General features: G+C 43.8%; 1 protein-coding gene across 5 annotated transcripts in view; it reads right to left on the bottom strand.

Annotated features, from left to right (window-relative positions):
- The window catches only part of SFMBT2 (Scm like with four mbt domains 2), a 106,867-nt gene that overhangs the window by 71,510 nt on the left and 9,679 nt on the right, over window positions 1-25,678 (bottom strand). For 3 of the 5 annotated variants that reach the window (XM_021530941.2, XM_021530940.3, XM_077783690.1), the window contains exons 2-4: window positions 21,695-21,836; window positions 17,234-17,328; window positions 14,364-14,604 (exon numbers count right to left, since the gene is read on the bottom strand). In XM_021530941.2, coding sequence (XP_021386616.1) covers window positions 14,364-14,604; window positions 17,234-17,328; window positions 21,695-21,800 — 442 coding nt within the window. In that variant the 5' untranslated portion in view covers window positions 21,801-21,836. Of the gene's footprint in view, window positions 1-14,363; window positions 14,605-17,233; window positions 17,329-21,694; window positions 21,856-25,678 lie in introns of all 5 variants that reach the window. The other 2 variants (XM_021530939.3, XM_077783689.1) reach the window with 1 other exon arrangement.

The following is a 25,678-nucleotide window of genomic DNA, read 5'->3' as shown; positions in this document are numbered from 1 at the left end:
TTTAGCAGGCATTTGCACGGTTATTTCCTCCCAAACTGTAGCCCCTCGGGGTGAAAACCAAGAGAGTATTCATTCATCTTTGCAGGCAGACTGAAAGAGACAGACAAATGCAACAGAAATTGTAAAATCCCAATTTAAAAGTTTTGAAAGCCATGGGGGAGGATGTTTGTTCTGCTTTCCCAGCCATCAACCCTGGCAAGGTCTTCCTGTAGCAGTCCACAGCTCCTTGTGTACTAATTCCACATCAGAAATACAGAAAGAAGGGAAAAAATGTGTCTACAAAGCAAAATGTTAAATTCCTAGATAAATCCCCTTCCAAGCCAGAATTCCTAACCACAGCCAGAACTATTGCAAGCCAGCCACCAGCTTGGTTCAGTGATGAATCAGAATTTCTGGGCAGCACTGGGCACATACAATGGCCCATGCCAAAAGTAGGTAAGAAATGGGGTCTTTCCCAAAAAATCCCATTGCCCCAAGTGTCACTGCTACTACACAGTGAAAGAAAGAAAAGTTGGAGGTTTCCTGAACACCAAACACCCTGCCCTTGGCTTGCTTTGGCATTGGAGACAAGAGGCAGCTCCATGCCCTGTGCCTTTGGGATCTCACAGACCAGCCCCAAATAGATTTTGTGGCATAACAACACCTAAAATTTATGGGCCATTCCATCTGGGGATGTCACTGCAGTATAAATATCCTGCCCAGGGCTCTGACCTCACACCTCCAAACTCCATCCAATTATCCCCCATACTAAGTGCCTCTCCTCACTCCCAAACCCCACGGTTGCTTTCTGAAGGATATTCTTTGGAAACAGCTCTGCAAAACCCAACAAATTTACAGCAGCACAATGTTCTTACATAAAGCATAAACCAGTTCACTGCACAATTATGTTGTTTTTCCCTGGTAGTGCCAACAGTCTACAACAAATATCCTCTACAAATAAAAGCGTCAAAACATAGGAGACAAATAGAGGGATGTGATGTCCAAGAAATCCATTCTGATTTGGGGCTGGGATTTGGGGTTTTTCTTTTTTTTTTTTCATTTTTTGTATTCTACAGAAAAAGGAGAATGAGTGGGGATGATGCTTGCAATTTATTGGATGCATTATACTGTTTAATACAGAACAGAAGAAACACCAATTAAAAAAAAAAAAAAAAGGAAAAAGGACTGAAGTTTTGTTTAATGCTTAAAATTAAGGGAGTTTTTTTTAGAATCATAGAATGGTTTGGACTGGAAGAGACCTTAAAGATCCTCTTGCTCCAACCCCCTACTGTGGGAAAGGGCATCTTCCACTAGAAAAGGCAGCTCAAAGCCCCATCCAGCCTGGTCCTGAACACTTCCAGGTATGAAGCAACCACAACTTCCCTGGGCAGTATGTTCCAAATTTTTTTCTTTTTTCACCAGCAGTGATTTCAAAGTGAAAAGCAAACCATTACTAATGTCAGCCTGATACCCCCAGCACAAAGATGAACTCCAGAGGCAAGAAGCAAAAGGGATTCTTTGTTGGAAAACTCTGTCAGGACTCAGGGAGAGGCTGGTGCCACTGGGCTTGAGTTAGTGAGGAACTTTTGTTTAAAGAGGCTGGCCTGAAACAGAGACTGGACAGAGTTGAAGGAATAAAGCAGGTATTAAAAGGCCTTCAAAGGATACACCTTGGACAGTACAACAGCCTGGCTGTGGGCTCCAAGATGGACTTGTAAGGTTTGATTTAAGGATTTGCCTGTGACCCTCCCCAAATCTCACTGCTTACCCCCAGAGTTGGGACAACAATGGAAAGCTAACCATTCCCATGACCCAGCACACTCCCAAATTATCATGGAAATAGCAAACAAACCTCATTCACCACGACTCCAACTTCTGACACCCCATGAAGCAGAAACATATGTTTTCAAAAAAAAAAAAAAAAAAACATCAAACTCATTTCACAATTTACAGTGTGTTCTGTAATTAATCACATTTGTATTGCCAGCTCCTAATGACTGAATCCCGTTTAATCACTCCAGAGCCTTTTGGCTGTGTGATGTGAGCACCACAAATCAGAACCTGCAGGGCCTGATGAACATTCATCATGCATCCTTCCCGAAATTAATGGTACAGTCAAAGCACAGCCAGGCCCCATGAGGTGCTCAACATCCTATGCACAAAATGTAAATTCATAACCATCATCACAACACCATCAAAGAAATGCTCCACCAAGGCTCATTTTGTGCTTGCTAAACATGTGTTTTCTTCACTTGGAAACAGAAAAGGGGCTTGAACTATAAATCCCAGGATCAAAAACATCCCCTGAAACTTTGAAGAGTTTAAATCTGAATCAGAGATCAGAGTGGAACATTATGCAAGGCAATGTGTGAAGTGAGAATAACAATGTGCTACAGGACCTGAAACAAAAGCAGCTTCTCCACAGTGCTCTAAATTTCCTTTGAATTATAAAACATCAGTTTCTCCATCAACCTGGGATATTCTGACTGGAGATGATGATGCTCTGGTGAACCCAAATGCCTCCACTGCTAAATCAAATATTAGTGCAGAGCCATGGTTCATTCAATTGGTTTGTGAGCCCTTAAGCTCATCTTTATCATACAATGCTTCCTCTTAAGGTTTTCTGACTTCTTTCTAAATAAATTTAGATGTTCTGCAGGAAGAGGCCTTCCCAACAGATGCACCTGCTGAAAAGATCAAGGTCAACAGCAGAACTGCTGAAAGCAAAGCAGGAATCTATGGAAGAGGTAATTTCAGCAGTCAGAACATTCAGGGTTGTAGATGCTTCACAAGGACAGGGACTCCTCTGACCTTCCCAGAGTTGTTTGGCACAGGATATTTGCAGGATTTCCCCCTCTCTAGGTTCTGTACTCATCATGGCAGTGTCTCTTCAGTAAAACTGGTACAACACGTTGCAGGATAACTTCCTGAATCGGGAAAGGTTTCCCCTGGATATAATTAACCTTCTACATCAACTCCAGCACTTTAGGAAGTAGCTGCATTTTTACACTTAAAAACACTGACTTTCCCCTCATTTCTTCACTCCCAAGTGACAGCGTGGAGAAAAAAAGCTTTTTTTAGCTACAAATGCAGGAGGTGGATGCTCTGCCTCACAAGACAAAATAAACCATCAATCAGCCTGGGTTTCAGCATGTCCTTAAGCTCATTTGTGGGTCTGGGTTTTATTCCTTCTGTGACCAAAATCAAATGGAAGCAAGAGCACTCACACAGAGAACAGAAACATTATCTGGGAATTCAGAGCAAAAGTTCTCCAATGTCATGCAGAAGGGCCAGAACTGACCCAGAATTTGGTATCTGGGTTAGAAGAATTGATTTTCAGTTGTCATCAGGAAAATGCTTTATAGGAGCAACCCTTAAAGCTCCACACTGTATCACCAGCCACCTCCACGGGCTCCAGGAGCATATGGTCTGCTTCAGGAATCCAGCCCTTTCCACGGTGACTGGGAGCCCACATTATCATGCATAATGAAGGAAAAATCAAGTGCAAGTCACAGCTGGCCCGGGATCACGCTGGTGCTTGCATCTGCCACTAGCAGCTTCCCAAATTCACTCCGTGCCTGCTCCTCACAAACCCAAGGTGCACCTGAAGGAAAGCTCTGCTGAAGACGTGGCACTGGACATGTTGGTTTGTCCTTGGCCTAAAAGAGCTCAGAAAAATCCTCCCTCAGCTCAGGACTAAAAGGCATAATTTAATATTCAAACTGATCAAAAAAGGTACTCTGCAGAAAAGTGTACTTCAATTTTGGCATGTTCTGGATCAAATCCCTTGTGCTACTCACCTTTCCCAGTTCCTATCCAATGTACCAAAATAATCACCTCCTTCTCTGATCTAAACACCCAAAACTGTGTCTAACTTAGAATATCAAAGGCATAGGGTTTTTTTACATCTCCACAGATGTCTTCAATAGAGATTAATTAAGTTTGACCATGTTTTACTTATTATATCATTAACTACCTAAGTCTAGTCTTATAGTTGAGATGGCATTTCCATTCCAGAACTCCTCTGGGGAAAATTACAGGAGACTGGGGAAAGGAAATTAAATTCAATTATCAAGAATGACAATTTAAAAATCTCTCGAACTAATAATTTTTAAGAGTATTTTATTAAAAATGCATTTAGCCAGACATTAATTAACTTGAAAATTACAAAAATGAGTGGTCTGCACCCACTGTTATGCTTTCAGGGTCAATCCTCCCATTTCTCTGTGGTTTCTGGGCTTTTCAGCTCCACAGCTTGAGAGCAGATGTGCCAGGACGTGGTGTGAGTGTGGAAGAACTGTGGATATTCACTGCTGGATATTCAAGGTGTGGAGATCTCCAGAGCCATGAGCAAGGTGCACATGTCAGTGGTGTTTGCTTGAATAATGACACTATAGTCTCCTCAGTGACAACACACCAAGCCTACAAATGGGGCTCTAATTCTTCTGTTCAACACTGAACAGATTCTCAATTTTCTGTATTTTATTTCATATTCACAGGTTCTGAACCAAGGAGCTAGATGATGTCAAATATTGGTTAAACTCAAAGCAACAGGGCCAGCAGATCTTAAATTTTTCTTTTTAAGGAGCCTCACAGAGGCTGATTATGAAATAATTTTCATCTCGGCACTTAAACATATTGGGAGGAGGATTATGCTTTTTCATCCAGTGGATGGAAGAAGTTTTTTGCAAGAATTGTCAAAGGGAATTTTTTTTCTGAAATGGTCTCAAAGGTACCATCCAAAAACCCACCCTGTTCCACTCACTGCTAAAGAAGGAGGAAATCTCTACTTGCAGAGAAGTCTGGTGTCTGCTCACAGCCTTTTCCTGCAGTATTTCCTTAGAAATGCAGCTTCTCATTCACAGTCTCTGCCTCAAGCTGCAATTTCTCCTTTCCTGCCCTATCACTGTTCCTCCAGCACAACCTGCACTAAACATCAGGCTCAAAACCAATGGTTTGGTCACGGTGGAGGCTGCAGGCTGTGATCAGAATCATGAGCAACAGAAGGCAAAGCCATGGGGTCTCAACTGCTCACCTCAAGTGCTCCAAGCATCCTGAACAGAGCCTGAGTCCCACTGAAATGAGCTTTCCTTGCAGGGGGGTCAGGAGCTGCTGCAGAAATTGGTTGTGCCAACATTTTGGGCTGGATAAATCAGCTGCTGCTGCTCAGAATCACTTGCAAGGAGTTTTGTTGCATCAGTATTTGATGAAGTTTAATTCTTTTGCTGTGCAATGGGCTCGAGCCTTGATCTGTAGAGACAGAATCTCACACATGGCCTAATAACACTACCAAAAAAAGTGAACTCAGATCTGTGTGGGTTTGGAGAAGCAAACCCCCCCCAGTTTCTAACACAAGCTCTCTTCTAATACAAACCCTGCTCATATGTAGCAGAAACCTCATGGGGCCATACTCCACCCACCCAAGAGGGATAAATTTCAGTTCCTGAAGTTGCCCACTACAAAATCAACTGGTTCCACTGAAACTGGAAAAAAAAAAAAAAAAAAGAAAAAAAAAAAGAAAAAAAAAGCACTTTTGCACTTTCTCACGACAAAAGCAGCTACAAAATGCCTCACTCCATGATGCAAGGTGTGGGGTTGAGAGGATCCCCAGCTCATGCTGATGCCTTCCCAAAGTTAGCTCTACCTCTCCAATCACCCTTGCTTTTTATCTCCCTACTTGCCTCATTTGCTTTTCACTTGCTGGTCCAGCTGTGAAAACATCAACTGGCTTCAGGCCTGCTGTTCCCAAGGAGAAATCACATCCCCAAGGATTTTTTAGAAATTATTGCAAAAGACATGGAACACAGAGCTAACACATACCCTGATTTCCTCCTGGCCATTTGTCATGATTGCCAACCATAAAGAAACTTCACCAGCACACCCAAGCCCCATCTTTGCCAAGAGCCTGAGCTTGAGGAGAATTTCCATCTCCCTGCATAAATCTCTGATATCCAGTGCAGAAGTGCCCAAGCCTCGCTGGCCATATGGGGCCAGACTCCAGAGCACTTTGGGCTAGTTCTAGTCCTTCAAGCAGCAGCAAACTGGGTGCTGAAGGCTTCCAAAAGCTAAAAAAATCCTACTTGCTTGCAATCAGAAATGACCAGCACGCTCAAGTGATTTTCCTGCTGGATAATGATCTCAGCTGGAGTCCTGAAACACCTCCAGCTGTGATGGTACAGGATGGATGGCTCCTCAGGTTTTAGGGAAAGGAAAAAGTCAGGAGTTCTCTGCCTTGAAAACCCAGATGCACCACAAGGGCAGGGTGAAATGAATCATTCTCCAATATTCAAGCATCTTCCAAAGAGCAGAACAGGTATCAGGAGAAAACAAACAGAACCCAGTACAGTGCTGTGTACAGAAACGAACTAATATCAAGCTTGACTGAAAAAGTTGATTAAATTAGTTTAATTTAAAAGCCCAAACAAACCCTGAAGGAGGTTCTTTGTTTATTGCTTTTTACCAACAGCACACTTTACAGAAGAAGCACCATGTGGGCATGAAATATTCATTCATTAAATCTTTCATAAAGCTCCACACTATTGGTTTCACTCAGGATATATTTATAACTTGTCAAAGTCCCCGAAAATCACTGCTTTTCCTCTCTCCCCCCTCCAGACTGTTTATAAAAGGATTAGGCTTTCAGTTTTCATTGCAATAGCCCTGATCCTCAGCTCCACTGCTGCTTGTACACAAGGTGCTGCTTCTTTAATCATAACAGGATTCACTGCTCAGCCTTCCCTGCACCACCCAAAAAAGGGACCCACACAATGCTGCAAACAAAATGCTGCCGTGGGAATGGCCCCATCACTCCTTTATGGAGGAAGGCAGCAGCACGTGGAGATAAAAGTCAGAACAGAAAGTCCACCCAAGCAAGGGAAAAGCAGGCAGAGAGTGGATTCATTGCAGAAGGGCCACGTCTGAGTCTCTGGCTTTCAAACCTCACCCATTGGAAAACCACTTCTTGAACCCTCCCTTGGCTGCCAGCCAAGCTCCAGATTAAACCCGTGCTCCGAGCTGGGTTAATAACACACTGGAGTAAACAGTGCTGCATTATCCTCAGTGTTAGCTGTAAAACTAAGTAATATTTTTTTACAAGGTTTGCTGACTACATGGCTCAGTCCAGTACAGGAACAAGGACAGGCTACAGCTATAGATGAAAAGTATTTCCACCCAGAAATCTGCAAAAATCCAGGGTTTGCATTAGGGGACAACTGCATCAGTGAAACTGTCAACCCTCTAAGGGCTTGCACTGATATCTCATCTAGGTGTAGGCAAAATCTGACTTTCCAAATTATCCTTAGTAATACTCTGCTCTGTATAAGGTGTCCCTGCCCATGGCAGGGGTTAAAATAAGATGATCAGTAAGATCCCTTCCAACCCAAACCATTCTTGGGTTCTATGATTAAAAAAGCACCCAAATACAGGTGCTGAACAGGCACTTGAGGTGCACTGCAGGTTCCTGAGCAGTTTGGCACTGCACACATCCCTGCCTCACTGGACCACAGGTTTTCTGGTCAGGCCTTCTTCCTTTTTCCCTTCCTCCATTTGTTTGTGAGCATAAATAAATATAAATACAGCATAAGCAGATGTTGTTGTCCCTGGAAACTAGGCTTGCTGGGCATGTTTCTGCTGAAACGGCTTCTTACTGGAAAATTAGGTTTTGATAAAAGTGTGTTTCTTTTCTGGCTTTTAATAAACAGAGCCTGCTTCATGTGCGAGCTCTGGGTTTTCCTTTTTCCACTGGAAAACTAAACAATCTTGCACGGTTTCAGTTCTTCAAATGCCTGATCCTCAGCAAGGGCTGGGCTCCCCAGGCACAAGAGCATCTCATGGGGCATGAAGGAGAAGAATCTCCAGATAAATGCACAAAGAGAGGCCAAAACCTCCCGAGACAAAACCTAACCCAGGCAAAAAGGCAAGGAAGAACCATCAACCACTTTTTTTTGGGGTGCTGAGTCTGCTGCAACTCAAGACAGTTTTTTGGGTGTTTAAACACAAAGACAGCCATCCTGATGTTTTTGAGGGGAAAAATGCTGACTTTTTCCTGAAGGAAAATACTGGCAAGTACAAAGCAGAGGCTTTGAATTTATGGTTTCATGATGGGGAAAAAGGAAATTTTCTAAGCCTGTTCCACCAGATACTCAAGAGAAGCAAGAAGAGTGACCCCAGCTAATTGAGCATTGGCCTCAAGGAAAACTTTCCCCTTAGCAGAGAGCTGAGAGTGCCCCAAGGCCACGTACCTGAGCCACAGGGTCCCTGCAGAGCCAAGGCTGGGAGCCTTGTCCACATCCTAAGAGCACTTCTACTGCACTCCCAAAACACTTCAAACTAAAAGACCTGTGCTGAACCAAACATTGTTTTTTCCCCTCAATTTTCTCCATCACTCACAGAGCCACAGCAGCGCACACCTGGCATTTCCCACTCAGGAGGTGTTTGTGTTTTTTTGTCTGAGTTTCACAACTGAAATACCAGGATAAATCATCCACTCCCCCCTCCACCTAACAAACCTGCCAGCATCTCATCCCTGCAAGGCTCTGAAAAATTATATATATATATATATATATAAAATATATTATATACCTGAAAAATGATATTAAAAGGAAAATCAAAACAGAAAATGTTGACCTCAAGCCCAGCAGACCTGGAGATGACCAAAACCCTCTGCATTTGATAAAGTCTGCAACTCAAACTTCTTGCAAAGCCTGACCCACTGGCCAGGCTGTGCCACATTTCCACAGTAGCTCAACAATTAATTACATTCCCAAAAGACACGTGGGGGGCTGTTATGCTCAGTTTACCCCAAAAGGGCCTCACTTGGGCAATACTAAGTCTTTTGGAAGTAACTAAAGCCAGTAGCACATGAAAAAGATTTGCAGTTTCGCACCACAGTGAAAAGAGCATTTTCCTATCAAGACAACATTATCCTGATGCCACTCAGGCCACGAGCAGACTCTTGAATTTTCACATCCCAGGCTGAGGGATCTAAGCCATGCCAAGGGAAGGAAGGAAAAACTACAGAGGGTCCTGTAACTAAAATGTTTTTCTCAGGAGCGAGGGGCTATGAGGGGCTGGGAGGAAATGCCAAGCCATGACATGCTCCAATGACTTCCAGCTCCTGGAAACTCCCAAGATACACCAGAATCAACAGACTTGACTCCTACTACAGCAAATTTCAGCCAAACCCAGCATTTTTACCTCCTCTCCTCTCCTTTGCCGTCATCAGGAGAGCTAAGGGGGGAAAAAAAAATCTATTTTTTATGTGCTCGTTAAGTATGATCTGCTAAATGCTCTATGCCAATGCATAAAGCTGCCTACTATGCTAATAGAATATTTAATTGACATTTATTTGCTGACTAGTTATTTATGCTAACGTCATCCCTGCATAATTAATAGGCTGCTAAAGTCAACTTGAAAAGCACACATAAAACACTGTACTAAGAGTCATTTGCAGCATTTAAAATAAAGAAATCCTGCCATCTATTTACATTAGGTTAGTCTAAACTCAGTTTTGATGGAATAATAGGATAAATATTGGGCAGAGATTTTAAGAAACAGCCCTGTATACTGCTTTAGAAACACCCACAGGCTTTGACAGTGCAACCTGCCAAAGAAGATTTCCGAGTTTCATTTTACTTGGCTCGAGGGCCCAGTTCTTAGCTGATGTAAAACAGCATAAGCTCAGTGAATGCCTACTTATTTTCTCCAGCCTCAAGCTCTTAGGAAGTAATATTTCAGGTGAAAGAGCTAAACTAGGGCCAGATCTGCTCTCCATACCAGTAAAAAGGCAAAAGGAGAAGTTTACCCTGCCCATCTAATCCCTCTTCCTGCAAGTACAGTTTAATTTTTACTTCCTCTGGGATGAGATCACCGGGGGAAGATGACTTCATTTAAAAAAAACCCAAAAAACTAATCCACAACTGTATTTTCTGAAAGGGAATCTCTGAACACCCTCATCCACTGTCAGAAACATTATCTCTGATCTCTGTGTCCCTCTTTTAAGAGCCCATGGACAAACTTTGCATTCAGCAAGGGTGCTCCAATAATGATGCTGAAAGCCAAGGGGCATGGGCCACATCACCATCACCCTGAACTGTGACCCCAAAAAAAGCCTTCTGTGTGCCTTGGAGTGACATCAAATCCACACCTGCAACACAGCAGAGCATCTTCTGGCCATTCAGAACCATCCTGCTGTAAATTTCACCAAGGCCAACCAGATTCATTTCTCCATTCCTTTACACTGCTGACCTCAAAGAGCAGGATTTTGCTCTGTGATAGATCCACATGATAATATATAAAACCACCCAAACAAAAAAAGCAGTAAGCTGGCATTTGAAGGCAACCCAATATGCCGTGGCACAAGTTTTATCTCCCTTTTCAGCCATATCCTGCCCAGAATCTGACCAAGCACTTGGAACCACAGTGAAATTTCCCTCCTTTGGTCTACATCTGGAATAGGAGTTAATCTCACCTGAGAGCCACACGAAAACCTGTCTCAAATACTGACCAAATACTGGTGTTTGCCTTCACAGAAATCCTGGACAGGCAAAAGTCTACCCCTCTTAACTGTATATTTGATGACTAAACTTTATCAAGATCAGCACCATGAAAGAGAAGATTATTTCAAGCCAGGATCTGAACTTTAATCCTCCTTATATTGATGCAACAGGGAACTAAAATCTGCTTTCCTACACAGAATCACAGTGTGATTGATCTTCTTGGTCACCAAGCCCAGGTACAACCAATGTTCAGAGGTTTCCCCATCCACACCACAAAATCAAAATATAGACCTGGTTCTCTCTCTGCTGTGTTTCTCTCCACCTCCACAGCCTCCAGCTCACAAATCTGCACACAGAAATGCCCTGTTTGAATTTCCACCTGTCAATAACACCAAAGCAGACCCACTGCTGCAATTCCAAGTGTACAAAACAATCCCATCACCCGGTGTCTTTAGCTCATTCCAGGATGCATTACAACAGTGCCAGGAGAGCCTGGGCTCTGTCAGCTCAGCTGGAAATCTGCAATCTGTACAGAAACCCCCGAGTGTCAATCACAGGACATCCCTGCTCTTTCACAATGCATAATTTAGCTACTACACTTGTCAGGTTCTCCACGCCGCTCCTGCGCCCGATAGCGGATGTGTCCATGAACTCAACTGTCACCAACAGAGGAAAACAGCACATGGAAATGAACTGGACACCTCTTTTCCTTCACTAGTCAGGAAATTTTAGTTAGGCTTACATTTTTAATGCTCAGTGGGTAAAAGGGATGAAGGATGCTCAGTCCAAGGGATGAGGATGGCAATAAACAAGTGCACTTTGAGGAGGAAGAAAGTTTTTGGGTAAGACACAGGAGGGGATAAATGCTATCCCTGTTTCAATGCAGGCTGATACAATGGAGAAATTTTAACTAACTGATGGAAAATCTACCTTACAGTGCAGGAAACAAAGCCTCCCACACCTCCACAGTGCTGCCCCTGCCAGTGAACTTGGAAGCAGGCTGCTCTTCCTCATATGAATTACAATTGCTGAAGGGCCTTGTCAGGAAGGATGAAAATTTCACACTCAGCTACATCAGGCTGTAGTTACCCACTGCTTACACCACAGTTAATATGCAATAAAGAAGAAATCTCTGTCCCAGGACGTGACATTAGAGCTGATCAGTGCCAAAGCTACAGACCATAAGGACAGCTTCACACTTGCCTCAGCTAGTTCATGAATAAACATCCAATTCATTCAAATGAGTTCTATATTAACTAATTTAAATAATTTTCATTTTGCTTTGAATGGTAAACAGATCTATTCTGCCAGGATAGTTGAGTTTGCAATTCAAATTACACACCGATTTGTAATGAGAAAAATATAATTAATGGCAAAGCTTGAAGTAACTACAATTTTACTCCTTTGATTTCCTGTGAAGGAGGGGGTTGGAGCGTGAAACTCATGAGCACACGTGCACTCAAAGCATCCTGCCATAAACCAAGACGTTTTATTGCCACCTCAGGTATCCCTGGTCTGGTGACTGCAGCATCACGTCACAGGAGGACAGAACATGACTTGACATTTTACTCACAGGCCACAGGCACCATGATGCAACTACCAGCACCCCATAAATAACAGAGCAGGCGTCTGCAAATGAATCAACTTCCTTTGATTTGGATCATAAACTACAATTATTTGGCAGCCGCCTCTTAAAAGCTCTGTGTCTGCTAGACTTTAAATCAAGTTCTATTGATCTGCTGAACTGAACCAGCCCATTTTGTTGCATCTCTCTCCCATCTAATGAAATTCTTTGTCCCATCACTCTACCATTCTTGTCTGGCGTCACATTTACGAGATGAGCACCCATCAGTCCAACCTGACTCGTGAGCAGAAAGAAAGCACTGTCCCAGCGCTGTCATTCAGGCTGTTAAACAAGTCCATTTTGGCAGCTCTGCTTTTTTAACCAAAGCCTTCAGCTCCTGATTAAAATCACAGCCTAATGACAAACAACCAGCCCCAGCCATGCTGTTTGTTTGCACGGTCTAGCCAACAGAGTCATTGTACTCAAGATGTGCAGAACTGATGCCTTCAGAACTGGGTCCGTGCGATTTAAAGCTGGTTTTCGTTTCTCCCAAAAGTCTGACAACAAAATAAAGAAGTTTAAAAAAATCTCCACAGAGTTCATAGAGAACATCAGTTTCTCATTTACTAATGCACCAATCCTATGATTATTTTAAGTCCTGAAGGCTCAGATCCCCTTGGGTATTTTAGATGCCTCATTCCAAAATACCAGCCAAGCTCTTAAATGCTTAAATATCTTTTGAAATCACAACCCATGTATTTAATGTATTCTTTTTGAAAATTATACTGTGACATATTCAACAAAGTTTATTCACTGAAAATGGGAGTGGGAAAATAAACAAAAAAAACCCTCTCTGAACTAATGGGGAAGTTGCCCACACTGAAAACCCTGGTGCACATCACCCCCCAGAGAAGAAGGGATGTAGGACACATTTCACACTTGCAGTCACTCAAGCAAGGCAATTCACACAGAGTGGCCACGACCCAAAGGGCAAATTCCAACAGATTCCTGAAAAGCAGCTGCCTCAGGTTATAAGGGAATTGTTATTTTCTATTATGACATTCAGTAAATTCTCTTACCCCCGCTGACCCTCGCATTTCAGATTTAGTCTGTAGCACTGTACACCTTTCCGGTAACGCTGATTGTAATCCACATAATAAAATGTCATTTAAGAGGCCAATAAAATAAAATACCTCACGCCCTCTCACATCAGCTTGATTTACTGGTACTAAGCCAAGAGATTTCTCAGCCGTATTTATCTTCAAGACTTTTTTTTTTTTTTAAAGCAATCAATCTTGTGTTTATTCAAAACACACAGACCAGAACAAAAAGACAAGTTTAGCTCACAGTTGGGCATATGCAAGGCAGGAATGTCAGCTTTGATTCAAAGACTGTGTCCACAGCTCACTTCAGGAGGAAGCCAGGGAACACTTACTCCAGAAGAATTCCCACATGGCACACAACTGGCACAAGCACTGTTTCCAATGGCCTCATGTAGCAGAAAGGGAAAGAGTAACTTCAGCAGCAGAGCCCAAAAATGAGATTTTCCTTAAATGTATGCACAAGCTGGAGGCTGAATACTCATCTCTTCTTCCCTTGATCCAGAATAAATGGGATATGTGGCAGGAATAGTTAGGAGCAGCACTGATAATAAGCCTCTGCTTGGAGCAATGTAGTAGCAAGGATACACCACAGCTGCTCTGCTGATGCACATAGCCTACATATACATATAAATATATATTTATATTCTTATACACTGGGGATCAAATTGTATTCTTAACAAACTGCTCCACATGGGCCACTCAAGAACCTACAACACTTCCATTCAGCTTTTGTGCACCTAAGAGCTGCCAATCAGGACAAGCCCTAATGAATAATGATCAAGTTCTGCTATCTTTAATCACACTCATCTACCATTGGGATTAAGGGCTATCAAGAGTTTGGTAAAGGAAGGTTTTAAACTTTCAGGGTAAAGCACTTTGGAGTGCAAAGTCAGCTTCTGATTTTGGTTACACTCAAGCTGATCTTGCTTACTTTAGTTTGTTCTCACTCTTTCTCCAAGAACAGGACAGTTTTCTCTCCAAAGTGAAAATCACAGCATTACAGTTCAGCAGTAAAAAGACCTCTCCCTATGGAAGTGCCTTCTGCTGTCACCAACTAGGGCAAAAACACCTTTGCTGAAGGCTGATTGGCAAACTGAATCCCGTGGGGACACAGCCCTGCCCACATCACCCTGGAGTACCCACCCCAGACCAACCAGAAACCTGGAGTGAACCAACAACCCAACAGCAGAGCGTGACCCCAGGAAAGCAGGCAGAACTCACCATCTGGGGGCATCAGGACCTTGTTGTTCTGCGTGCACCAGCCCACGGGGTGCAGGTCTGCTGTCATCACGTCACACCAGAAGTCTGCCCTGCGGTCGTCCCCGTAGCCGCAGTAGCGCAGCAGCAGGAGCTGCCCGCACGTGGTGATGATGGTAGCCACCCAGTACGTGTCTGGGTTGCTCTTGTTGGCCACTTCTAGTTTCATCCCTGGCTGGAAACTGCTCTGAAGGCTGATTTCAACCTTGCAAAAATGAGAAAGGAATGGTGGTGTTACTTTTTCTGCAGGGAGATCCCCTCACCTCCCCTGGAAATGCTGCCCTTAAAGAGCAGCCCTGGGATAGGACATGAGCTGATTGTGTTTTCTTAATCCAGACCTCTCCTTTTCCATCTGTCTGGGCAGCTCCAGTCCTACTTCAGTGGCTCATGTCCCATCATGCAAGTCCCACAGGCTCCCAGGTGCAGGAGTGGTGCCTTCAGGTGTACTACATCCAAGAGAGGACTGGCACTCATCTTCAATCCCTAAATGTCACTAATGCCTTGGATACAGTCAGCATAACTCAAATGGAGTTTCATTTCCCACTGCACAGCTCCAGCAGGCAAATCACAGGACACAGAAAGGCAGGTACAAAGCACCTCTAGGAGTTAAGCCCAGCAATAATATTTAGTCACATAAAAACACTGAAACACCTTTAGAGGTTTGACAAGCATCAAGGGCTGAATGCTGTACCAGGCAGACCAAGGAGAGAATTTCCACTGCACCCACCCTCAGCAGCTCAAGCCTCAATCAATTCCCCCTCCCAGCACCATGAAGAACAAGGTACGACCTGAAAGAAGTAAATTGTCTGGGTCACTGTCCAGCCATTTGATGGAGATGTCACTTCAACTTATCTCAGCAGTGAGAGGTCACCTGTAAGCTGCCTTAGGACACTGGAGATGCTGGTGCATCTCTTTTGGGACATTGCTGATGAACACCAGGGCCTGGGTAGCACAACCTGTGTTCCAAGGACCAGTGGGATGCCTCTGGCTGTTGCTGATAAAGAAGAGGTGGATGCCAGTGCACTGGTCAGGTGCCAGTCTTGTCTTCACAAAACCATCCAAAATGTAACCTATCACTCCTCAGGAGATATTTGAGGACAGGTTTCTTAGAACCTATCAGCTACTGATTCCAGAGGGATTATAACTCTAGGTAAGCTTGTCACTACTTGCTTTCCAATAGAAATGGCAGTTTTCAATGACTCTTTTATTTACAAATATAACATGGTCAGGATTTCACAGATGTGGAGATGCCAAGCTGCTGAGAAAACACTCCTCTGGTCCATCAGCAGTAATCCCTCACTCATCCAACTCCAGCTCCTGACCCCAAGGGCTGCCCAGCCAAACCTTTTATCATTTGCACTCCATGTGCATTTCCTTGTGTGGGCACTCCCAGCAGAATCAATGCCCAGAGTGTCACAGAACAATTGAGAGGGACCTCTGGACATGGTCTAACACTGAGGGCATGCACTGCTTTATTCTGTGCTAAGACAGGATCTCAGCGATGCTCAGAGTCCCCAGAAATAATCCAGGCTACAGAGTGGCCCACGTCCCAGTACAAACTGGATCTCCTAGCCCCCTCCCAGTACAGAGTGGCAGCTGCAGCTCAAAGCACCTGAACCTGATTCATTTTTTTGGTTTTCTCCCAGTGCTCACCATAACACCAACAAGATACCCTGGAAGCCAAGAGACTTGTGACTGGAAATCACACCAAGAGGAGACGCACACAGACAGATAACACACTCTTCTCCAACAGCTTTCAGGTTTTTGGCCAGATTTTTGAGGCTCAAGTTTCAGTTTGTGAAGCAGTCATCAAGGGCTGCTCCCAGCACCAATCTGTTCCATACTGACGTTTGCAGGATTGAGGTGCTGTGAGACACTGCAGTCAGCAGCATCAGCAGGGCATCTCCACACAACTGAAGACATCCTTTAGGGCTTCATGAAGCACTAAACTGTCTACTTTGAGAAATCTGGGACAAGATGCTCTCTCCAAGCAGCTGCTGGATCAAGAATAAACTCCACAATAAGCTTTGCCCTGCAAATCTCCAGTATAGAGAATTTTGGTCCTTCATCCTGCAGTACTCTGGGTTAACTGTTGTTAAAATGAAAGCAAAATAGGCAATGGAGGACTGTACTGGTTTTTCAGACTAGATAAAAGAGGATTTTCCACCTGGCAGCTCCTTTAGCCCTACAAAACAAGCCACAAAATGACCTGGAGATAAAGGTGGCTCGACCAGGTGATCTCCAGAAGTGCCTTCAAATGCTGCTGGTGCCAACACAAAGCAGAGCACCACCACAGCTCCATGTTCATGTTTTTCCCAGGAAAAGCACCACCTGCCCAAGTCCCACACTTCTGACAGCACCTCCAGGCAGGAGAGATGGTTTCCTACGAGCCACACTGAACTCTAGTGCTGAGTGACTCTGCCAGTCACTAAATCAGGCTTTAAAAGGAGGTTTGGGGAACCACAACACTCTTGTGAGATTTATCTCTGCAGCCTGGCACGGACAACAAGGAATGTAGAGGGGAAAACAGGTGAAGAGAAAAAAATGAGTGCATTAGAAGCAAAAGGAGAGCAACACAACCCCTCAAAAATGGAAAATTTGATGCAAAGGCAGAGGATAAGGGAGTGGCACAGACACAGAGCTCCAATTTGTGAGCAAACACACCAAGGTCACCTAACACCAGCTGGGGGGCTATTCCCATTCAGGCTGTCACATGTGTGGAGGGACAATTTCTCCCCAAAATGGGAAAACTCCACTACAGGTCTCCAGGGAGCCCCTGAAAAGCAGAAGAGGGAATGTGCACAACAGCCACAAGGCTCAGAGGGAGCACGTACGTGTTTGAAGGAGGTGTGGGGAGCAGCACTGGCTCCTGTTTCCTCCAGGAACTCGTCCCAGTTGAAGTCTGCATCCTCAATGCTGGAGCCCTCATCTGTTCAAAAGAAAAAAAAAATTTAAAAATGAAAGAAAGAAAAGCAGCCTAAAACACAGCCAAAGAAGGCAAAAGTTGTGTCAAAGAGTTCAGGGTGAGAATAGCAACCAGTATAAACATCAACAGAAGGGAAAACAGAAAGCTTGCTTTAAGGATCTGTGTTTTGACCAGCTCTTACTATGAACTCAGCAGACTCTGGGGTTTTAGCAGCCAACACTGAGACCAGAAATGACTCTGCTTCCATGGCTATGGAGGCACAAAACTGTCATATACTGCTAGAGGCACTTGTGCTCTTTCATTTTGCATGTGATGATTCCCTGGCTGCGAGGGAGGTGGCTGCCTGCCCACCATCACCAAGGTGCAATGTCCTTGTGCCCTCAAAGTGGCTCCCCCAGCACTGGTCATTACAGCAGTGCCCCAGGGATAAATTAGAAGATGCTTCTGTTGGCTGAGCCATGTGTAGACCAAACATCCCAGCCCCTGGGGTGAGTGCGACCCATTTTCACTCCTGCCACCCCTTCTCCTCCTTCCTCAGCATCACTGCACCCATAAATCTCAGATAAACCCCTTTTCCACCAAGCACAGCCATTTTCCCCAAACCTCACTAGACCCCTACTGCCTTCTTACTCCCCTTCAGATTTGGAGTTCTGTGTCCTCTCTCCCCCATCCACACCACTGCTCCACACAATCCCTCCCCACAGCCAGGGCTGGACATGACCACTCTTTCTTTTCTTCCTTTATAACCACACTTAGGCAGAGCCAAGGCCCCAAACCATCTCTGAAACGCACCCAGCAATAATTAAAAATAAATCTTCTTTCACTTACAGAAAATCAGCCAAATCAGATTGTTTTCATTTCGTTCCCAAGCAATCCTGCAAACCCAGTTTCATCCCCAGAGCAAAAATATTTACAGTCTAGCAATGAGCTCTTTGCAATAAGCATTTATCAGGCAAACTCTGGGAGACCTTTTACCTGCTCGAACATTCATCAGTGTGGTCATGATGTAATTAAAGTGACTCACGACAAACTGAATTAAGAACCCTCCCCAGACAGTTTTATGAAGAAAAAGGCTAGGTTAATTTATTGCAATTATTGCTACAGGTCTCCAGTTTCCAGGGCCAGAGAAAATTATGTTGTGCAAGGGGAATCTCTCATTATTAAAAGGGGAAGACACAGTTTTTATTTGCTGCCTGTGGCACCAGACCCACGTAGGTGAGGGTGAAAAAAGGGGATCAGAAGAAGGTTTTTGAGGCAGAGCTGGTGGAGAGGGTGAAGATCTGTCTGGGAGTTTGAAGCTGAGCTGCCAACACTGTTACAACACTTGCATGCTGCTGCATCAAGTCTGACTCCTTGCCCTAAACTCAAATCTTCTTAAATATGGAGATGCAAATCAACATTTACTCCAGTGATAAAGAGGCTACCAGATGACTCTTCAACTCAGCAAGAAATAACCCAATTCCATGATTACAATCCAAAAATAGACAAATTCATGCCAGAATAAAGAATGGGCTTTGTTCTGATTTTTGCAATCACTGCAAAAAACCTCCATGCTCAGAAGCTGGCTCTGCTTGAGATATCTGACCCAGAATGAGGGGTTTGTTCAACCTTGACTGAATGATAAGCCACAACTTAACCACAAGGTAGGAACTTGGTGGAAAAATTCTGTATCATGCAGGCAGGCAATTTAGATGAGCAGGGATATTTTTCAGCCTTCATGCCTGCAACCCTGCAGAGTTAATGGTATAGAGAAGAGCTGTGTGCTGAGATTTCAAAGGCTGAGCCTCTAAAACCAAGTATGTTAGTCCATCAGTAGATGGGTAGATATGATTATCTATTCCAGGCTTAAAATTGCTTAAGCAACTTTTTACCCTGAGCACAGCCAATCTCCATCCCACCAAAGGTCAGAAGCACCTGACATGAAAAGCTTGAAGTGCATCATTCCCCCTGCCTCATCTCTCCCTGCCCCTCCATCCACCTGTGTCTGTGGGGTTGGGATGGGCTGTTCCAGCAATCCCAAGGTTATTTCCACCTCAGGACATGGAGAGGACACTTGGAACAGGCTGCCCAGGGCAGTGGTGGAGTCACCATCCCTGGGGGGATTTAAAAGGCACAGAGATGTGGCACGTGGGGACATGGCTTAGTGTGTGCTCTTGGCAGTGCTGGGGGAATGGTTGGACTCAAGGCTCTAAGAGATCTCTTCCAACCTAAATAGTTGTGTGATTCTATGACTTCCAGGTCAGCCCTCTTCTCTCTTCTTTCCTGCTCAGGCACTTCCATTTTAGAGCATTTCCCTTTCCCTCAGCCCAGGATGCTCCCTGTGTACGCTCAGTTTTTATTCCTGTTTTTGCTCTAATCTCCTGTGTGAGTCTCTCCTTCAGCACATGTCACATTTTCTCCAGCCTTCCTCAGCATCCTTTCAGGAAAGATTCATTCCACAGAGGTTTTCAGTCAGTTCAGGGCATAATCCCCAGCCCTTGCAAGGAGCAACATCTCCAGGGGGGTCAGAGTCTTCTCCACAATTTGGAAAAATCTTTTTAACAAATATAACTAGATGCTTCTAGTTATATTTTATATTTCTATGGATGCATCAAGTCCTTCGCAACCTCATTAATGACCTACTCTGCCACAGGCCAGCACAGAGACTCTCACTGGCAGGTTCTTTCACAAGCCCAGCAAAACTCACACCACCACCTGTTGAATGAAATGCCACCCAGATCTCTCCTTTTTAAACCCAAATAAAGAGGATTCAAGGCCCAGAGGCAAGGCAGAGTGAGAGCTGCAGCCTTCCCTCGCTGTCAGCTCATTCCTCTCTGACACATCACCAGCCTGGCTCCTCTACCATGTTTTATCTGCAGACTTTATCAGGAAATTACTTTTACAAGGTCTGTAAAAATAATGTCAGAGTACTCATTTATCACAGCATCAGTGGTTTATTTTGCTTCATTTCACCACAACGGATTCTGAAAGGACTGTATGTTTTCAAAATGGTTTTTTAATGGACTTTGTTCCCTGCTGGAATTCTGGCAGGGGGGCATCCAGAGCAGACAATGAGTGGCACAGGGATGAAACCAGCCCACAGGACCCAACACCCTGCACACATGCAACAGGGCTGCACACAAATCTCCTCATCCATCACAAAAACCCAACTGCTGAGGAGCACAGGACACCCTGAAAGGTGATAAATCTGGCATTAAACCTATTTTACATACCAGCTCCCTTTCCAATTATTGCTACTTAGGTCCAGAGCTTTTTCTTAATGAAAGAGTCAAGGCTGGCTGGTTTACAATATGGTGATGTATAAACAAGCCCAGGATGACAAATAAAATCAACAAGTCATTATCTGCGAGCCTCTCAATGGCTTTAAAGTGCTCATACATTGACACTATAAAAATGCAACTGTTCCAGCTGTTAACAGCCCCCTGGAATATTCAGCTATGGAAAAAAAAAAGGGATAAAAGACCCAAACCCTGTGTCTCCAGAAACACTGATTTTTTTCCCCAGACTTCACCATAGGAAAAAGTATTTAAGGCGAATTTCTTAGACATCTTATTTACAGCACCTAGATACACACACATGACTTTTTGAGTGAATAGATCACTGAAATGCTCCCACAACAGGTGTGGGGAGAGGGAAACACACAGACATCTGATCAACCACAAACCTCTGGCACAGCCTTGGGAGAACCATCAAAACCCTTATTCCCATCAAAATTTAGGCATTGAAGGCCAGTTCTCCTCATTCCCAAAAAAAAAAAAAAAAAAATTCTATGGTTGGCCAACTAAATCTCATCTTAGAGTTCTTATCTCTGATAAAAATAGATCCAGCGGTGACTAGACCAGCCCAGACGTGTCCACTCTGGAAATCCAAGGCTCTGGTGACCAAGGAAACAGGAAAATCACTGAGCTGCTACAAGAAATGAGGAAACTGAAGGCTGAGTGGCCAAATTACTGACATGCTGAGGGAGAAGCAGGGAAAAGCTTGGCTTCAGAAAGAAAGTAGGTTAGGTCTAGCCATAATGTAATTTTTCATCGTATGACACAGTCTCCTCCCGCAAAGGCTGCATATGGGAAGTTAAAGCATCTGATTCCATCAAAAATCACCAGAATGTAGCATTTACTTTTCTGCATCTGCCATAGAACACCCAAATTTAGCACAGGAGATCCTCACAGCTTCAGGAGCCCATCCCAGAGCATTACAAAGCATCCAGTCACGAGCACAAGGACAATATGTGACCAGCTCTCCTCTCCTCCTTCTCCTTGTGAAGGTGCCTCACCTGAAGCACTCCAAAAAATAGTGAAGGAAATGAGGGGGAAGGTGAAAACAAAGGAGAAATGCTGTAAATTTCTGAATGTTTGTTCTGTCTCACCTGAATCAAACTGCTCCCCATCACCGTTGGCTGGGCTGGGATCCTTCTCTGGGGAGAGCTGCTGGGTCTCTCTCATGCTGGCAATGAAGGATGCCCTCGTCTCCATGGCTTAGAGGAAGAAGCTTTGCCTTCCTAATTCATCCTGCAGCAAGGAGGACAAGCTAAAATGAAAATTATAAAAAAAAAAAAAAAAAAAAAAAAAAGGCAATTTATTGTACACCAACCCATTCCCTCAGCCTTTCCCCGCGGTTTTCATGTCACCCCATCTTGATATGGTTGGAATGAAAGATCCCAGAGATCTTTTACAACCTAAATAATTCTATGACCCTCTGATGGTGACCCTTCCATCCTGTCTCCAGCCTGAAGCTGGGGCTGGATGAAAACCACAACAAAGGATCTTAGTGGCAACAACATCATAAGAGCAACAGCAAAAATAATGACAACAGAGAAGATAATAAGGTAATAAACAGCATCCAGAGGCTTCACATCTCAAAGTTCTCTCCAGCTCCCAGTGCTACCAGAGAGAGAAGGATGAGCCCACAAAACAGCACAACCCATGCTAAAAAACCATCTCCACCATCTTCCAGCCATTTCAGCCCCTGATTTCCAGGGGTTTTTTTTGATGACTAACACTGTGTGAGATGTATTTCACTCCATAAATATTCAAAGGGGGAGATCTGTGATAATGAAACAGAGGAAACACTGAAGCAAAAATACTCATGAGAAAGAGACTGGAGTAACTCTAAAAAATAAAACTGAGCATGCAAAATGCAGATACCTTCATGAAACAGTGCTGGCTGCAATTGTTTATTGAATGAGGACTGACCTAATGTAACTGTACCAGTTTTAACATGCAGGGCAGGAAATACTAGCTGATTTTAAATTGGGTTGTGTTAGCAGAGGAGTTTCTTCTAGCAGCAGTGACCATAGTAAATTCAAAGTTGAATACAAACACACAGAAATGAAAAACAATATGAGGAAGGGCACCCAGGCTGATCAGATCTTGCATCAGACACCAGACTAAATGAAAACTATATTTCCAGCCACACTGAGCCACCAGACAAGCAACACCCAAGATACACCTTCAGGAATAGATCAAAAACAACTCCAAAGTGAGCTTTTCAGTAAAACTCTGAGATGCTGATGAATTATGAGATGTCAAAGGATGACTGCAAAAGAGAAACCAAGAGCTGGGGTTATGGGCACAGAGGGAACCAGCTATTCACACAAGATATGCTAAAGCAAAGCCAGGCAGTAGGGAAGGTGTGTGTCCAGAATATCTGATGGGGAGGACTGGTCCTGCTTATTAGAGGAGCCTCCAAATCCTGCAGGACAGAGAGGGCTGTGCTGGCAGCTCCAGTGCCAACTGCTCTGCAAAACGTGTGACTAAAAGTAGGAAAGAAGTTTACTGCCAGAGGCCAGGCAAAGCAGGATGTAATAAGATTGTAAAAATATATGGGATTTTTTCAACTTTTACTACTCTGGAGGCATATTCTAGAAGACTAGATATGATGGCTGTAAAATAGAAAGGAGGAGAGCGTTCTGCTGTGCATTTCTCACTCCCAGATTTTAAAGCTGCTCCTATGGCAATTTGAAAGAAGAAATGGACGTGTGTGAGCAGTTATATCAGAGCTGAAAAAGATGAGGAGCATGTCAAGTGTCTCATATCCATTAGCTGGACCATGGTAGGACTGTGCTGGAGCAATCACTGCTGCAATTAAAACCTGCAAAAGCCATGGGTGTTTCACAAAAAAATCACTGGTGGGAGCAAATTACCAAGGCAGGTGATTCAGCCTGCACAGAAAGTTGTTCAGGCAAAGTTAGAAATTTTTGTTCCTCACCCCAAAGGAATATTCTCATGAAAGCAAAAAGAAGTCTTTTAAAACATGAAGATCATAACCCAGCTCAGAGCAATATGGTTGTTGGTCTCTTCACAGAGTGCTCAGCATACTTTAAGTACTCCACAAATATGACCTTTTTCCCACTGCCACGGCCACTACAGCACTACATCTTTATTCTTTGTTGACATGAGACTTGCTAATGAATTAAGTGTATTATAGACTCCGAGTATTCTGAGTGCAGCTAACCTCAGAACATACACATCACTCATCCCCAGTGTATATTAAGTTTCAATTAACCATGAAACTAGCAGTCAGTTTACTGAAAGTCAAAAAAAAAAAACCACTTCTCCTTTGATAGAGACACTTCTGTAAATATCATTAATAATAAATTAGCTAAGTATCAGGACTTTACATCAAACTTGTTAAATGTGAGAGGAGGGGAGATGCCAGCTGAAGCTAAACCTTGGGGGATGTGACTGTTCTAATTTTTGCCAGGGACCAGACAAGGATGGAAGATAACCTGGGTCTACCAAAAAAATTCAAAGAACGGAGAGAAGCAGAGGTATCAATTTAAACACAACAAATCCATCATCTTAAAGAGAGCTCAGGGGTAACAATATAAATACCATGAAGAAACATAATCCTCTCGGTATTGTAGTTAAATCTTGTGATGCTTCTATGATGCTGATAAAACAGAGTTATGAGCTGACAAAAAGCTGAAGGTGCCCAATCAGACAACAACAGTATTTGCCTTTTTATTTTTTTTTTTTTTTTAACACAGCCAGGACCCAAATCTGCCACCAGACCCATGAGAGGGACTCAAACCCCTGGATCATGGAATTTCCCATCAGAAATGGAAAGTGGATGGGCAAATCAGCAGGAACCTGCTCAAGGTATCAGCAACACAACTGGGACCCATCCTCAGTGGCCCCATCTGGGGCTGGCTTTGAGCCCACTTCAATTAAAAGGGGAAAATACAGAATCTCTGAGGCACATTCAGCAACATCGTCAACATTTTTGGGGTTTTAAACTATATTTTAATGTATTTTTTGCTTAAGCTATGGACAACTGATTTTGAAACGTCACATTGAGAGTATCCACATCCCAAGGAAACTGGATCTATCAGAGGCCATTACTTGGCTTATTTTGGGAATAACAAGTTTACCAGTTATGGTAGGAGAGCACTTCAGTATTTTTCCAACAGCATGTGACAACAAGACCAAACTCTTATGCAAACACCAGCCTCAAAATAGTGCTGAGCTTCAGTGTTGATACAACTAACTAGCAAAGAAAGCTGACACACAGGGTATTAATTTTTCACTTCTTATTAATTGCTGCTAATTAACACTTCAAACAGAGTCCCCAGCCATACTGTTAACAGTAGCACACTGGCTGGCCTGCAATCATCATTACACGAGCAGCACACACCACTGTACTCCAATTCCACTGCCAGTGTGAAATCCACTGGAAACCAAATCAAGGACCACAAGCCAGCCTGGGAACAAGGTGATGGGAAACAACACCAGAAGAGGCACAAGGTGACATTACACCAGGCAGAAGCACAAAGGAAAATCCTATGAAATGCATTTGAAAGAGCAGGGAGCGGGGACATGCCCTGGTTTCAGATCCCTTCCCCATTGTTTCTGCACAGTGGTGGCTCAGACTGATCCGATTCTTCCCCCCACGCAGCTCCCATTCCCCTGGCATTTAATTCAGATCCAGGCTCTTAACTCACTGGCAGGAAAAGCCAGGCAATATAATAAAGAATCTCTTTTATTTCCTCCTTCCCACGGCTGTCAGTCTCAGCCCTGCCTTTATCTCCAACGTGCTGCCTTCTCATCTGTATCAATATTGGCTCTTTGTACAAGCACAGCATTGGCTTCCTCGCACCATTTTACACTTCTCATCTCCCGTCACCTCCATCCTGGTTTTTCTGCCTTTGGACTGATCCTCTGTAGGGAGAGGTCTCTTACCCATACACAAATATAGCACCTCTAGGGCTCTTCCTTAAAGCTACTCCTGAAAAACTTACTGTTTCCCTCCAACACATACTTGGTTAATCAGGATTGACACAGTGAAGACAAAAAAAATCCTGCATCCTTGAAACCTGAATAGAGAACCAGGTGTGCCAATGTAATGCTGA

This window comes from Lonchura striata, chromosome 5 (genome assembly GCF_046129695.1).
Source record: "Lonchura striata isolate bLonStr1 chromosome 5, bLonStr1.mat, whole genome shotgun sequence".
Classification (NCBI taxonomy): domain Eukaryota; kingdom Metazoa; phylum Chordata; class Aves; order Passeriformes; family Estrildidae; genus Lonchura; species Lonchura striata.
This window is presented reverse-complemented; position numbering and strand designations above follow the sequence as displayed.